This window comes from Lycium ferocissimum, chromosome 1 (genome assembly GCF_029784015.1).
Source record: "Lycium ferocissimum isolate CSIRO_LF1 chromosome 1, AGI_CSIRO_Lferr_CH_V1, whole genome shotgun sequence".
NCBI classification, from domain to species: Eukaryota; Viridiplantae; Streptophyta; class Magnoliopsida; order Solanales; family Solanaceae; genus Lycium; species Lycium ferocissimum.
In genome coordinates this window covers 31,532,447-31,549,343 of record NC_081342.1, presented here as the reverse complement: position 1 = coordinate 31,549,343, position 16,897 = coordinate 31,532,447, and the positions used below count along the sequence as shown (strand labels likewise).

The 16,897-nt window shown below is 35.2% G+C and overlaps 1 protein-coding gene across 1 annotated transcript; it reads right to left on the bottom strand.

Annotated features, from left to right (window-relative positions):
- Positions 1 to 277: 277 nt before the first annotated feature.
- Positions 278 to 1,987, bottom strand: LOC132054001 (alcohol acyltransferase 9). The gene has a single exon (XM_059446089.1). It carries the CDS (start codon positions 1,813 to 1,815, stop codon positions 511 to 513), a length of 1,305 nt encoding a protein of 434 aa, XP_059302072.1. The 5' UTR covers positions 1,816 to 1,987; the 3' UTR covers positions 278 to 510.
- Between the last annotated feature and the right edge of the window lie 14,910 nt (positions 1,988 to 16,897).

Genomic DNA, 16,897 nt, shown 5'->3' with positions numbered 1-16,897 from the left:
ATAAGATGATTTATCGCCACATAAATATCTATAACTTATTTTATATCTGAACATTTAAAAATCTTACTTTCATTCGTAATTTCACGTCTAATCGAATATCGTCACATAAATTAAGACGGAAAGAGTACTAGATAACAACCACCATTACTCTCTCCTAAAGCATGTTTGCGTTGCGTGTTCAAAAAGATGTCTTCAACTACTCGGCTGGAGCAAGATTTCTTATGCTCCAGCACTAATTACAATTTTTATACAAAAGGTTAAATCAGGGGAAGTGCCATTGCCTAAATATAAGATTCAAATATACAGAGCAAAAGAATTTCAACAGTCAACAGTTTCATATTTTACTGCTTTTTTTTTTCCCTCCTTGGATGTACACATAAAGTCAACATATGTTAGTACTCCTCATTAAATCCGAAAACAAAAAAGAGGTACTACTCCTCATTAAAGAGCTTGGAGTGTGAAAGTCGTGAAATTTCATCTGAAATTTTCATATATCGTCTGTCAAATTTGTCAGGTACCTATGCTTTTTAAAAGATACAAATATTTATCAACAGCGCTTGCAGGGACAGCAACATTTACCTTCACAGAATCCTTCTGATCATACACTGGCAATAATATACAGTACCTATCACAACAAACTGGTCCTACCTCAACTGGCCTCCCCATTCCTATGTCAACTTTCTCTAATCCCAGTCTTGACCATTGTGACATTATCAACACACCCACTGAGTCTGGGCTCGTTCCACTCGAACTCACCGATTCCACCACTTGTCTCACGTACTCATCGTCAACTCTCTCCTTTGCTCTTTTTATTAATCCACTTGCATAACCTAACCCTCTTTCCACTAAGTCTTTAGCAGAAGCTTGAGCACATCCTAGGACGAATCCGTTGCCGTAGTAACCACTTGGCAAACTAGGTTTCACTCGGTTACGTATGTTAACGGTGAACAGTAGCTTTAGTGTTTGGTTGGGTGGTAACTTTAATGATGTAGCCCAACTCTTCCATATATGAGCTGAGAGGACTTCAAATGAAGTGTATAAGGACTGGCTGTATGTCAGTTTCTTCAATTCGTTTACTCTTCTTTTGTCGAATGTAACTGAAGTGGGTGCTAGTCTTTCTTGAGAGAATCTTGAAACAAAGCCACAAACATCGGGAACTTTCTTAAACTCTGGATGATTTATTGTGGTTTTTTGTTGGTAAAGCTTAGTATATGGTTTTGGATCCATGAGAAAACGATCCCATATTGGTTGAGCCGTGAATTTTTGCGTATTACAGGTAGTAGCTAACTCAGCGAGCAAGTTGAGAAACTGAGCACTACCAATTCCATCACATATACAATGATTGAACCCGACCCCTAACGTGGCGGATCCATCGGATAGCCACGTCAGCTGGACGACTAATGGTGGGGCCCCATTAAGGACGTCCGCCACTTGTAACGACAATAGCTTCCGCCACTGTGTTTTGTGGCGGGGTGCTCCTTCGAATTCTTTCGAAGTGAGATCGGATGCGGCTTGTAAGAAAGTCGCACCCTGGGCTCGACACACCACCTCCAGCCCTGAGCCGTTGGTTCGAGCCCGGACTCTCCCTGCTAACGGGTAGTATGGGATCAGGGCTCGACCGAGTGCTGCCTTGATGCGGTTGACTGTAGCCGATTTATCTAACACATGGCGTGAGGGCTTGTAAACAAGCAAATATTCGATGGTGAAGCGCAAAAATAGCTGAGAATCCAAAGCGGAAAGTGGGAGAATTTGTATTGGGGTCGGCTCTGAAGGGGTGATTAAAACTGCTTCTTTTACAAGAACAGAGCTTGACATTTTGGCATCTATCTTGTGATGAACAATATGTGAATAAAGCTAATTTGCAATTATATGTATATGAGTATCTAATAAAGATGTGTGTATATATATATAGTGATACAATATGTACGGTCTTTTCTGGCCAAGTAGGGGGCTGAGGTCGGCGAGGATGTGGGTGTGTACCTTATTATTTAAAGGAGGATATTATCGTTTATAATTGTTATGCAACCCATTTATATATGGACATACACAAAAAAAAAATGAACCTTTTTTAAAAATAAAATAAAAATTGATTAGCTTTATAATTGTAGTCAATTTTTTCACTTTCACTTGAAGTTGAGTTTTTTATGTTTGAAAAATTGGTTTTAACTACTTTTTCAAGTAAAATGAATGGCACACAGAAAATTTAACATTTCTTTTAAAAATGAAAATGTATGACTAAGCACAATTTCAATTTTAAAGTACCCTTTATCTACTGAATATCAAATATTACTAAATTCATGTCCAAACACTTTTTAAGTTTTAATTTGGTGAAAATTATTGTTTCTAATAATGGAAGACGGTAGATAGTGAAAGAACAATTAAAACGCACATAAATTGACTCGAACATGACAACTACTTTTTTGTCAAAAATGGGACAGATTATGTATGAGATAGTGTAATTGTGTATGTCCGTTAATCTTTTCATTTCTCCTCTCTCCGCTGTTTCAAAGATTGGTGCAAGATTCTCCAAGCGCACTGCTTTATGGAAAAATCAACAAAATCAATTGAAACAGCTCGGATTTCGCCTTTCTGTCTATTCGGTCGGATAGCCATGAGGCCCGTGAAATGACATAACTTTTTAAATCTTTCATTTCATAACAAAAGATTCCATAATACAAATCCTATAGATCATGAACTTTCAACTAATTTTGGTTACAATTTTCTTGTCCTATTTCATGTGATATCATACAATAGCACAAAATATAAACTATTACTCTCCTGTCCTAATTTATGTGACACCTTTTCAATTTAGAGTCAAACAAGTTTATCTTTGATCGTCATTTTTTCATATGTCTTTTAAATATTTTGAATTGTTAATTATTGAGATTTATAATACTTTCGACATAATTACCTAATATGTAAATTTTATTTCAAAAAAATTGAAGATTTCATGTCCAAATTCAATTAAAATTAAAATTTTAATTTCTTGAAATTGAATCTTGCACATAAATCTAACTAGGAGCAGTTAATTATTTAAAAAGAAGAAAATATACATTCATGCACTCATAGCTTCAGAATTTTAGTTATATTTAAATTGTAAAACTTTTGTAAGTTATATAAAATGATATTACCAACTTCTGTAAGTTATGTAAAATGATATTACCAATAAGTGATGTCAAATATTTTATTTCAAAATGAAGAGAGACCTATATAAATAACACATTGGACTATAGTTTTATAGCACACTATCCATAATCAGTCCAAAATCTTAATTATCACGCCATAAAGCTAAGATTCATATATGATCAATTTCACCATTTATCTACTCCTATTCGAAACAAAAAATGAAAAGAGGATATAACAAAAGATGCTCTTGTTGCCATTTCTATATCAGCACACTATACGTTGTTGCCATTTCTATATCAGCACACTATACGCGGATATAAAGAGTGCTTTTACATATAAGTGACAAATAATTACACCATATCTCTAGGCCTCTCCGTAAAAAATGCAATCTGCTCTCTTACTCAAATGCCATTATACTATAAATGAATCAGGATCCAAGCAGTGGCGGATCCAGAATTTTCATTCAGGGTATTCGGAAAAAAGAAGAAGTTAAATATACATTTTAATTTTTTGGCGAAGTTGTTCAAAAGTTAATATATACATATAAACACAAAAAATTTACCTTATATATACATACGTAATTTTTTGCCAAGGTGTTCACCCCAAGTAGATCCGCCCCTGGATCCAAGTGTCCATGCTCAGCGGCAGAGACACATTCAAGAAAGGGGTTCATGTGATATTCCTTACTCAAACTTTTTAGGGCAAAGGTGCAAATAAATCCCTCAAATTTGCGATTTAGAGTAGATATACCCCTCGTTATGAAAGTGGTGTATATATCTTAGTTATAAAAATGGTGCAAATATCCCCCTGCCGTTACAAAATGGTGCAAATATACCCTTTTCACTGAAGGGAATTTAAAAAAAAAAATCATTTAGGTTATTTTTTAATTAAAAAAAAGGCCACGTGACTTTAAAAAGGTCTACCTTTTTTTTTTTTTTGAGTAGACATATTTTTCTAAAGCCATGGTAATTTTTTTTTCTGGTGAGTCGGGTATGGTTCGTTTAAAAAAATATATCTGTGACTTAAAAAAAATAAGTCTACTCATTTTTTTAAACGAACTAGACCCAACTCATCAAAAAAAAAAATTACTATGTGGCTTTAGAAAAATATATCTACTCAAAAAAAAAAAGGGTAGACTTTTTTTAAAGTCACGTGACATTTTTTTTTAATTAAAAAATAAGCTAAATGATTTATTTATTTAAAAAAAAAAAAAAAAAAACCTTCAGCGAAAAGGGTATATTTGCACCATTTTATAACGCAGGGGTATATTTGCATCATTTTATAATGGCAGGGGTATATATACACTACTTTTATAACAAAAGGTATATCTGCTCTAAATCGCAAAGTTGAGGGATATATTTGCACCTTTGCCCAACTTTTTATGTATTATATATGTATATTACAAGTCAAAAAAAAAAAAAAAAAGTTCATGATAAATGCAAGGGTTGAATTTCCTTTGACCTGAAATAGAAGGTTGATATAACCTGCTTCTATAAAAATTGAATCCCCTTAATGAAATATCTAGTTCCATCACTGCAATGCTTGAGTTTTATACAATTGTGGTTCTTCGTAGGTTAGGAGGTCAAAAGACAATTAATATTTGATGAAAGGAAAATTATCCTTAATTGAAATAGATCAATTTTGATGAAAATTATAGCACAACTCTCGTCGTGCTCCTTCGTTCCTTAAAGTAGAGATTTTTTAAAATGGTGAGACAAATTCATGCGCTGTCTGTGGAATGAATAGGGAGAGAAACTCTTTATCTAATGATGCAAAATTAGTGCTTTGTCAAATCCCAACTCTTGTATGTCCGTTTTGACTTTTGTATACGGTACTATAAAATTTGATCAGAGAGAGTCATAAAAGTGGAATCCCTGAAACAACTAAACTAAATATTAAGACAACTATTTCGGAACAATCTTTTGTTTAAACGGCATCTCACTTTTAAAATCAACTTAGCATATTCTTGGTGGAATTAATAAGAGAAAAGGTTTGTGTATTCTTTAAATGGAGAGACAAATTAAAAGGAGCCGCGGGTGTATTGGATTAATGATTGATTGAGCAAAGGAATATTATTTGGAACATGGGGAGATGGCAGCAATGGTACAGTAGAAAAGATAAAACACATCACCATTTGCCAACAGATTAGCATGTGCTCATGACCAGAGATGTGCAAAGGACAGCCTGTGGACCAGCCTGGTTTTTGTGGCCTGGAGGGTCAGTTTCTCATATATGCATGGTTCCTAAGCCTGTTAACCGGTTTAACCGGAACCGGACCGATAACAGGTTAGAGGAACCGTAGGTTTCGGTTAAAAAACGGAACCTATTTAACGGTTAGGTTTATCGGTTTGAAACCTCAAACCGGAACCGGTCCGGTTAAAAACGTTCAAAACCTTTTTTGTTTTTTGTATTATATATATATATATATATATATTATAGTATTTATTAGTATATTGTAGGTATAAATACATATGTTATACAAGTTTATAAGTAAAGTTTAAATATTTATCGACTAACGGTACAATGATCAATAATACGAATATACGTGTATACGTATATATATTAAGTTATATCTTAAGTTAACACTATAAACTACATATACCTAAAATATAGTAAGAATATACGTATATATATCAATATACCTAGGTTATATAACTTATATATATATATACATACTTTAAGTATACTATATATACTTATAACTTATATATTATAACTTATGTTATTTATAGCTTAATTGTTTTCTAAGTTTATAAATTCGTATATACGTATACATATATATATATATATATATATATATATATATATATATATAAAATATAGTAAGAATATACTTATATATATATATATATATCAATATATGTATCGTATACTTAGGTTATATAACTTAATATATATAAATATGTTTAAGTTATATATAACTTATATATATGTATAACTTAATATATATATATATATATATATATATATATATATATGTGTGTGTGTGTGTGTGTGTGTGTGTGTGTGTTTAAGTTATATACTTATAACTTTTTTTTTATATATATATATATATATAACTAAAATATACTAAGAATATACTTATAATATATATATATATATATATATATATATATATATATATATATATATATATATATATATATATATATATATATATATATATATATATATTATAAGTATATTCTTAGTATATTTAGTTATTTTTCAAGTATATAACTTTCTAGTTTTTAATTTAAGTATATTCTTAGTATATTTTAGGTATATTCCTAACTTTATAAAAGTAAAAATATGAACACAAGTAAATAGAAGAAAGCTCAATGAGACATATATTTTATTCATTTTTGGATAACATTTATTTGCAAGTTGTAGTTTTTTTTAACTTACAAATAATACATAAGTAGTATAGAAAATTAGAAATAGTCGAATAATAAAATCACCAATTTTGAACCATTTCGTTAATTTCCTCCACATTATATTCGGTCATGAAAATATCTTCAAAGTCTTCCATTTGGTCCGGTCCACTAGCTATCAAATCTTCAATCTCTTCCTCTTCGCCTTATACCGCTTCTAAGTTTTGGTTGCGTCGCTCCGATCTAATCCAATCGCGAATGCACACTAGTACTTGCAAGCTAAAGCCGGATAATGAATGTCTATGGTCTCCAATTTTGTCTTCCTTGGCTAAATGCGCTCTCCGAAGCCACGGTTGATACTTGAACCGTAAGGATATTTCGAGCCATTCTTGAGAGTATCAGATAACTTGCCTTGTACTTTTTCCACCATGCTAAGACGTCCAAGTTATCCAGTTCCTTGATATCCACATTTGGCTGCATCAAATAAAAGTTATATTCATCAAAGTTTGCACTCAGAAGAAGAAGTTGGTTGTGAATGTAAAACTTTTAAACCGACAAGCCCTTTTTGCTACTCCGAGAAGTAGTAGGGCGTGGAGCAACGGGTGTAAGACATTCTTCCAAACTACAATAATGAGTAAAAAAATTTCTAAACTCATCATCAATAGCGAGTTCGGCCATTAAAGATGGTTGAACTCCGCTTCAATTTCTAAAAATGTATAAATTTGACCAACCAAATTTTTAGTATAAGACATTTTTAAACAAGGATTTAAAAGAGAACCCAATATAAATAAAGTTGGGATGGGAAAAAAATACTTCTTAAATTTGATTATCATTTCAAAAATAGACACTTGATAACCGGGTTTATGTTTATACTCTTGTAAAACTCTAGCTATTTCCTCTAAGTAAGCTAAAATTTCGGTTCAAAGTGGGATAGAATTGTCTAGAAAAAGCAAGAGTTGCATTATAAAAATTTTCTAAGACCTCAACACATTCTTTAACATCTTCCCAATGCTAAAAAATTTAACCAATCATCACTATCGGTATTATATTTGTTGTGAATTTGTTGTATGGGAATCCTATACTCATATGCTTGTTGTAGCATAATGTAAGTGTAGTTCCACCTAGTCTCAATTTCTACTTGAATTTTTCTAGGTCTAAGGTTATTTTCACACAAGCATTCTTAAAATCTCTAATTCTTCCCCTATTAGCATTACAAAAAAAAACGCAACCGCATTTCTAACTTTTTGAATAGAATCGTCAAAAAGTCAAGACCATCTTTAACAATTAAATTTAAAATGTGACAACTACATCTCACATGAAAAATATTTTTTAGCGGAGGGTTTAATTCTCTCTTTTAAAGACCAATCGCCTTTGTATTATTAGAAGCATTATCTAAAGCAATACAAAGTGTTTTTCTATAAATGTTAAAAAATCTCATAATAGTAGACATTGAATCCGCTAGAAATTTTCTATCGTGACGACCTTTTCCTTCATCATATAAAAAAGTTATAATTCTTTTTTGCATAACCGAGTTGTCATCAACCCAATGACATGTAATAGCAAAAAAATCTAACTTGTTAAGACTAAGACCCAAATCGGTAAGACAAACATTACAATTTAAAGAATTAAATACATGGTGCAAATAAAATCTATATTTTTTAAACAAATCTATAACATCGGCTCTACAAGTACTTCTAGGAATACCCTCAAATAACGGATTATAACAACGTTGAATGTAAGTAACAAACCTCATACCCGATGGAAAGGAAAATGGTAAACAATCATAAGCTACCATTTTAGCTATTTCTACACGCTCTTTTTTCTTGTCATACTTAAAATTCCTACCGGTTCGTGGGTCTATCGTCATTTGAATCCCCCTACATTTGAACCCGTTTGCTCTCCCCAAACATCCGTATATTTGGTTCTCATATGACCATTTAGTGTACCCGTTCCACCATCCTTACCAGTTCCTTGCTTAAAACTAAATCTTTGTCCACATAGGGTACATGTACTCGATTGGTTTTCCCTATTCTTAGTCATAAATTTCCAAACTTGAGTTTGTTGGCTTACGAGTTCTAGGCGGTTTGTCTTGTGTATGTGATTGTGCGGGACATGTATCCCCCATGGGATTTTCGGGGGGTTGTGTTTCATCATCATCATCTAAGTCTTCATTAAAAGTGTCGGTAAAATGTTGTTGCATTGCCTCATGACCTAAAAGTGGATTATTTCCTCCAACATCAATACCTAAATTAGGTGTTTCTTCCACAAATGTTTCCTCATTAAGCCCACGCCTAACAATACCACTACTACTATCGGCACCACGTCTTAATCTCTTTGACATTATTAAATAGAATTAATTTAAATCACAATCAAATAAATCACAACAAATAAAATTGCTAGAATTAAATTGCGTAAATTAAATTGCGAAAAATAAATTGCTAGAATTAAATTGCGAAAAATAAAGATAGAGTTGGAACGAAGGTACCAAATTTGCCGGATTAATTTCCAACAAAGTGAAGGCGGCTAGAATTGCAAATCCACCAAAGATACTTCGGATTGTTGCAAAATCACCAACTCCACCAACAATATTATAATTGCAAAATTAATAATTGAAACTATAATAAGACTTTGTAATATTTATTTGAGAGAAATATAAAGTGACTAATTATTGCAAAGTAACTATAATTGAGAGATTGAGATTTGAGAGAAAGAGAAGAGTGAATTGGTGTGAATTAAAGTGAAAATGAAGAAGGGTTTATATTGGGGTGAGGGATGGGTTAAAGTGTTAAAAAAAAAGTTTGGGGGGTGGGGGGGCCAAAATTAAGTATTTGACCATTTGGCAACGGCCATTTTTTGCAAATGGAACCGTTGCAATGACGGTCAATTTTGCCCAAATTTCACCCGCTTATTTATTTTTTTTTTTTTTAATTTAATTAGCTGTCCGGTTAAGTTTCAAAAAATGGGAACCGGACGGTAAAAAAATTAACGGTTAACCGGAACCGGTTATCTGGGATTCCGATTCCGGTTTAATCGGTTGACAACCGGATTGACGTGAACTTAACGGTTCCAGATTTTCAATGAACGCCTTTCTATGCTCCAAGTATTGTCACACTTGAAAATTAACCAGCAACAACAACATACCCAGCGTAATCTCATAATTGAAATCTGTGAAGGGCAGAGTGTACACAGACTTTATCCCTATTTTGGGAGGTAGAAAAGTTGTTTTCGGAAGACCCTCGGTCACGAGATTGAACAAGCAAAAAGATAAACATGATTCAACTTCAGATCAACCAATTATTATTTTTTTCAATTAAACAACTATGCATTTAGATTTTTCAAATCAATTAGTAACAAAGTCGTCTGATTAACCTATGGAAAGATTTGGACTGAAGTTAGGCTACAAGAAGCATTCCAAGCTTTGAGAGGGGAATCTTAGCAATAGAAGAGCTAGCTAGATACAGTCTACTGCCAGGTGAATTGGGGGAATTTGTCTCATCCAAGTTTTGTGATCTGTCTTTTAACTAAGTCCCTTTGATGATTCTAAATCCCTATGATCCATTGGACCCCAAAAAGTGGACTGAAGGAATATTTCACAAAAAATGTTTTACTTTTGTGAAAGGCATATTACTCAAATACTCCTCTGTAGAACTTGTGTGTTGAATGTATCAGCTGCACGAATATTGTCTTATCAGCGACCTAGCTATCTACCCTTATGTATCTTGCGTTTTTCCATCTATCATACATGAAGTCTTTGCACGCTCAGATTATCTTTAATTGAGGGCAACGGATTTGAGCTTTGTAAATAGTGTATTTTTTTTTTTGGTCATGGGAGAGCGTCTGCCTCCCCTTTAAGGATAAATATACGCTACAAATTTAATTTATCTGCTTAATGAATATCAAAGCCTCTTCAATCATTGTTCAGGATTGTGAGGTGGGTCACAGAGGCGGATTCAGGATTTGATACTTATAGGTTCCAACCCATATCAAATTAAAAAATATAAAGAGAATGGTTATGCTTGTGGGTTCCCAAGTCGTATTTGATATATATTTACTGAATTTTTCAATGCAAATACAGGATCCGAACAAATACATGGAGGTTCCTGGGAACCCCCATATACTAAGCTAAATCCGCCCTTGAGGTGGGAGGTGGGGGTCGTGGGGTGAAGATCAAAACATTCTCAAAATAATAATTTCGAAAAAATAAGAGAATTTGTAATATAATTCAACTTGCAAAACTATGACTCTATAGAAACCATGATCAACAAAGACAATGCCTTGAATGATAGACAATCTCCGAAGACTCCAAGACAAGATGAACAATAAGCAAAGTTCCTTATGCGAATTATGGTTGATAGTCTAATGCAAGCTATGTTTGCTAGACTTTATATCTGTTTCGAAATTGGCTTGTAAATAAGTATAACACAAACTAGCTAGACTCAACATATTAAACAGTTAAAAGAATCTCGAGGTACCATACGAAAACTTCTGATTATGCGCTTTGCTATAAGGTATGACAGAAACCGAGGGGATACAATGATGTTGATTGTGGAGAAGATATAGACAAGAGTACGTCAACTCCGAATGTTTTATGCTCTATAATAATGGCATACGATAGAGTAATGAAAAACAATCATCATGTGTAGTTTTAACCATAATGGGTTGTGTCTCTCTCCTTAATAGCACAAATTGACTGTTTGGTTAAAAGTTTTTGGATCATGTGTTGATGCTGCCGTTGTTACTAAACTAATGACAGTCTTTGTGACCGTCAAACCGATATTTTGAGCACCAAGATTCTGAAATATCACTATAAAGCGAAACATGTTGAAATTAAATTAAATGTTCTGAAGACATGATTGCACATAAAGAACTAAACGTTAAGTGTATCTACACATATCCATTGACTTAGTTGGTTCCTAGAGATGTGTGGTTAGTTCGTACAAGATCTCAAGGATTGTATGAGACTTAATAAAGAGTCATTGATTTTTTATTTATTCTTTTCAATGTTCAGAAATGTTTACTATTTTTTAAAATATCAAAATAAATTTGATTAGCAAACACTTATTACTCGAATATTTGTGTACACTCTTACTTTGAATTTTTGTTATACATTTCTATTGTGGAATACTTTAGGTGTATTTTCTGATACTATTGAAAAGTATATCGAGTAGATAGAGGCCAGCCTTCTCATACAGGTGACCACCTTCATCAATTTAGTGTTGACAGGATATGGGATCATACATATAATTTGAGAGCATGTCACTAGCGTCGGACAAGTAATAACAAAAGATTATTATAGTATTTTAATTGTGGAAATAAGTTTCACCTAGTTTACTTTAAAAGGCTAAATGTGAGTTCGTATTTGTTGAGTAGATCAAGGAACTCACTTCAGATGCATATGGTGTCTAAATAACATCTGTACAATATTATCTTATGAGATAAAGACGTATGCCCTACGGGAAAAGGAGAAAATATTATAGCACACGTTTCATTTATACCATGTGTAAATGTCAATCAAAAGGGTTAACATAATTTTTATTGCAAATTATTGTTTTGTGAGATCTGATTGAGTACCCTCACAACTCATCTTAGTGGCTCAAAGTTTGGTTTGATGTCCGCTATCTTAACATGTTGTCAAATGACTATGGAGATTCGATTTTGCGGAGCATGAACATAAAAGTGAGTTGGATACAAATTGAGAGGCTCGTGAGAAGAGGAAGATCATTGACGGAATCTCATAGTTTGTGTTTCTTTGGTACCTGTTATGAATTATGGTTCATAATTGTGAACATAAGAAGTTATGATACATGAGATCGAAGTACTTACCTTATAAAAAAATGATACATGAGATCAAAATGAAATATATCAATGTGATTCAAATGATCTAGGGCACTGAGCACACTTCTTATACTCTACTTTGTGATTTTCATGATGACGACGAGTGGATATGTATTCTTAATAGATATATAGCAAACTGATATCCTATTATGTCAGTTGCACGATCTATTTATCTTTTATGAAATGATCCAAGAGAATTTAAAGGAGAATGTGTTTTCCTTAGCTTGGTGAAGCTTGCACACTCTCTTGTGTGTGAATGGGAAATGTTGGAAAGTTATCCGCTCCATCCATAAAGAGTGTTAGTTAACCCATTGGCCCATTAAATTGTCCTCCTACTAAACCCTATTTATAACATATAAATACACCATTAAGGATGTTGGAAAAGAGAAGATTTTTTCATTATAATATGACAGCTAGGGTTTACAAAGAAAATGCTCTACATTTTTTGAGCAAATCTTGATTGTGAACAGAGAAATTTCACGACGGTTGATGATACTTTATTGGATAAAATCCGAAAAAGCCAAGTGGTCGTATCGGGCGTCAAGACATGCCAGTAACGACAGATCACACGTAAGTCAACAAATGAGAGGCACCAGCCAAGTATAGGTGGTCTATCAAGGGTCTAGTTTGGTTCGCAGCCTCCGCAGACGGAGGCGAGAATCTAGGAAAGCATGATTGAGTCAGATAATTACCAGTCATGTGAAAGGATGACGACCGCTACGGAAGATTTCGGGATATCCTCCATGCGTTATTACACATGATTGCGCATTTATTAGTAATTAAAATGGTGTGATTTGTGGATCGCGTTCCTCATATGTCAACTAGAAATAGAGACTTACACTCTCATTGTAACACATTCAGATTTCAACAAGAAAAGTCTTTGTAATTTCTTTTGAGTACTTATTCTTAAGGATACTTTCAAGCTTGCTCAAGGGATTTCACCGGAGATTCCACAGTCTCTGGCACCCATGCTCATCATGTTTGCTATACAATTAAATTATCTTTCATAGCTATTTTGTTGAATAATTATCTTCTCAATTTGGTTATCTTGATCCATGTGTCAACCACATATAAAAGTTCAATTGTACCGTTTAGGGGTAAACAGTTTGACGCCCACCGTGGGGTTTGCAAAATTGTGGTATCATTGTAACCCCACTCTTTTTATACCAACTCATTTAAGTTCATCTTGAGATCTAATTTCAGGAATGGAAAACAACGGTATTAACGATCAGATCAATGTTGACAATCTAGGGCCCAACAAGAGCAGTTAGCCATTGGGACTCACTAAGGGGAAGATAGGGAGACCCCCACTCGAGAGGACGACCGTGGACAACGAGCAGTAAGGGAACTGACTCCTAATGACATTAACGACTAGCCCATAGAAGTAACACCAAATATCCTGAAGGCATAGCAGAGAACGATTGTGGAACATCTCTCACGACAAGCATTGTCAGCAGCCTTTAACAATCCCAACGGAGGAATTAGGGAGCCTCCCCCCCAGGGTACCTGCAGTCCCGACGAATTGGAATGTTACCTCAGGGGTGGAGGCATGGTTAGAAGATGGTTGTGCCGGAGGTTCTGGTGACGGTTTAGGGAATGAAAACACTCCGGCCATGAAAAAAATTGTTCTGGTGACGGCAGAGAACGATTGTGGATTAGGAAATGCATGTAGGACTTCAATGCAAGGATGGATCAAAATTCAAAGGAGTTTCACGCTCGTATGGATCAAATCCTCGGGGTACCACTGGTCTTCAAGGGTCCGTGCGCAAACAAGTACATTCATTTGGCATACAAACCCTCGGCTGTATCGAAATTGATCCTGGAGAGGTTTAAAATGCCCAACATCCCAAGTATGATGCGTCGATAGATTTACAGGAACACATAGGCATTGCTGTCAAAGGGAATGACTTAAGGCCAAATGAGATCGAGTCGGTCTTAATAAAAAAGGTTTGGCGAGACACTGACAAAAGGGCCTTAACCTATTATTCTCTTTTGTCTGAACACTCGATTGAATCTTTTGCCATGCTTGTAGATTCATTTATCAAAACATATGCCAGAGTCAGGAAGGTACAACCGCGAAAGGCATATATCTTCCAGATATCATAACACTATATTGAGTTTCTTCCTGAGGTTGTGATCAGGTTCAAGAAAGAAAGAATGTTGCTACCCTTGGTACTGAATAAGTAGGTGGCTGAGGCCTTCACTAAAGGTCTCAACCATTCGAGTTTGGACACTTTGCGCAAACTTAAAGAAAACTTTTTAGAGTTCCAAAAAACGACGCGGTCGGATGTACACAACCGGTACGAGTCAAATATTCGGATAGACGAAGATCAGGTGAATCCTCCAACCGACTGGGTTCGTTACCAGGAGAAGTCAAGTGAGGGCCTCGACCTTGACCAGAAGCCTTCGAGGAGTCAGCTTTAGCCCTACCCCCGTCCAAAAATATCAAATTTTCGAACAAGCAGGAACGCAGCAACTAGGGCTACAGATCTTTAGAAAGGCCAGGTTCGGACAGAAGGTTTGATCGTGGACGAAATATAAAGGTATGCAGAATAAGGAAAGGGAGGAATCATTTGGGTCTGCGTCTAAAAGCCTGAATTTTCCAATGTTATCTGAGTATAGTTTCAATATCAATCCCGTGCAGCTAGTGGCTGCCATGAGAAATATTAAGGAGTCACGGTCCTAGATTCCCTCTGATCGAACTCGAACTAGAGATATACAAGCTTGTGGTGTGATTTCCACAGTACTCACGGGCACATGATGTGGGATTGTAGGCATCTCCGGGAGGAGGTGGCCATAATACTAAAAATATGGGCATCTAATGATAGAGCTAAGAGTAATTACAATAAAAGCCGGGACGGTGTAGAACCAGTGAAGATAGCATCTCCGCATCAGATAGAGAACATGATATTCGGCGGCACAGAGGTGACCAGTGTGAAGTTTTCAGCAGCAACAAAGGCCAAAGTGTCCATTACTCATGAGAAGAGGTTTATGATACCCCAAATGAAGATGAAATTATCTTTATGATGAAGACGCAGACATCCTCAAGATCCCTCATAACGATTTGTTGGTAATAACCTTAAATGTGTTGAATTTTAAAATTAAATGTGTGTTAATTTATCCAGGTAGCTCGTCCAGCATTGTCCAACTAAGGGTCCTCAAGTAAATGAAGCTTACCGATGGCAAAGTTTCGGCTGCAGGACTTCTGGTAGGGGTTAACCTGGTTAGTGTAACAACACGTAGAAAGATCATACGTAGAGGGAGTGGTTAAGTCAACTGCATTTGAGGTGATGAATAGAGACAGGGCATATAATGTAATCCTCGAAAGGCCTTGAATTCATGATATGAAGGCAATAACATAACTTATCATCTGCTGCCTAAATTTCAAACACCAAACAACGTGAATCAAATTTAGGGGGATCAAATGTCCGCTTGAGAAATTTTTGATGTAACTTTGGCAGGTGCAGAAGCAAATGAAGCAGAGAAATAGCAATCATAAGGCCTGGAGTGTGGACTCGATTCAAGCCGAAGAGAGCGTGAGAGAAGAAAAATTGATGAAGGATTGCGTGGGTGAGTATTGGTGCCAGTGTATTTTGGTGCCAGGATGACTCTAATCTGACAAGTCAATGGCAAAGGAACTCAAGTAGGTCGTCGTGCTTGTTGATTTCTTTGGAAAGAAAGGTATAACTGGATATGAGGCTAAGCCGCAAACTCAGGAGAAAAATAATTGAATTCCTTAAAGCTAACATTTATATCCAGGTCATCCAAAAAGAGCCACAAGTTCTTTTCGTTGTTAAAAACAAAAATGACTTTGGTGACAACGGAGTGTCAACAAGCTTTGGTGGACCTGAAGAAAAACATGTTTGGCCCTCCATTGATGTCAAATAATGGTGAACATTATCTGATTTACTTAGTTTTCTCTGAGGTTGGGTAAAAGCGCGGTGCTTGTCCGTTAAGAAAAAGGTACACAATTCCTGATTTATTATGTTAGCAAGATATTATCAGGGGTTGAAACTCGATACCCGCACTCAGAAAAGTTATCCTTAGATTTTGTGATAGCGTCACGAAAGCTTGGGCTATACTTTTAGTACCACCCTATTGTCATTGACGACTTTCTTGTTGCGGAATGTTTTGCCAAGCTCGAGCTTTTACGGGTGCTTGGCTAAGTGGGTGGTGGAGATAAGTGAATTTGATATTGAATATAAACCCGAACTCAAATCAAGTCACAAGTTTTGGCCGACTTTGTGGATGACTTCAGACCGGGAATGGTTCCTTGTGCTGAAAAAGAAGTCATTTTAGGAATGTCCATTGTGTCTAGACCCTATACATGGACAAGCATCCAAAGTTTAGGGGACTAGACTGGGATAAGTGCACAGTACTCCTTTTGGGGAAATATTGACGCAGACCATACGTAGTTATCACCTTGCCACGGAGGTCTGCGACAAATACAGCCTTCCGACCTCGCCCGCCGTAATGCCGGGCACCGAGCTAACCCCGAACTAGATAACATAATGATAATGGACTTGGAATAACTTAGCATAAAGCCTTAGCGGCACCTGCTTTAAACGAAATCAACCAACAAG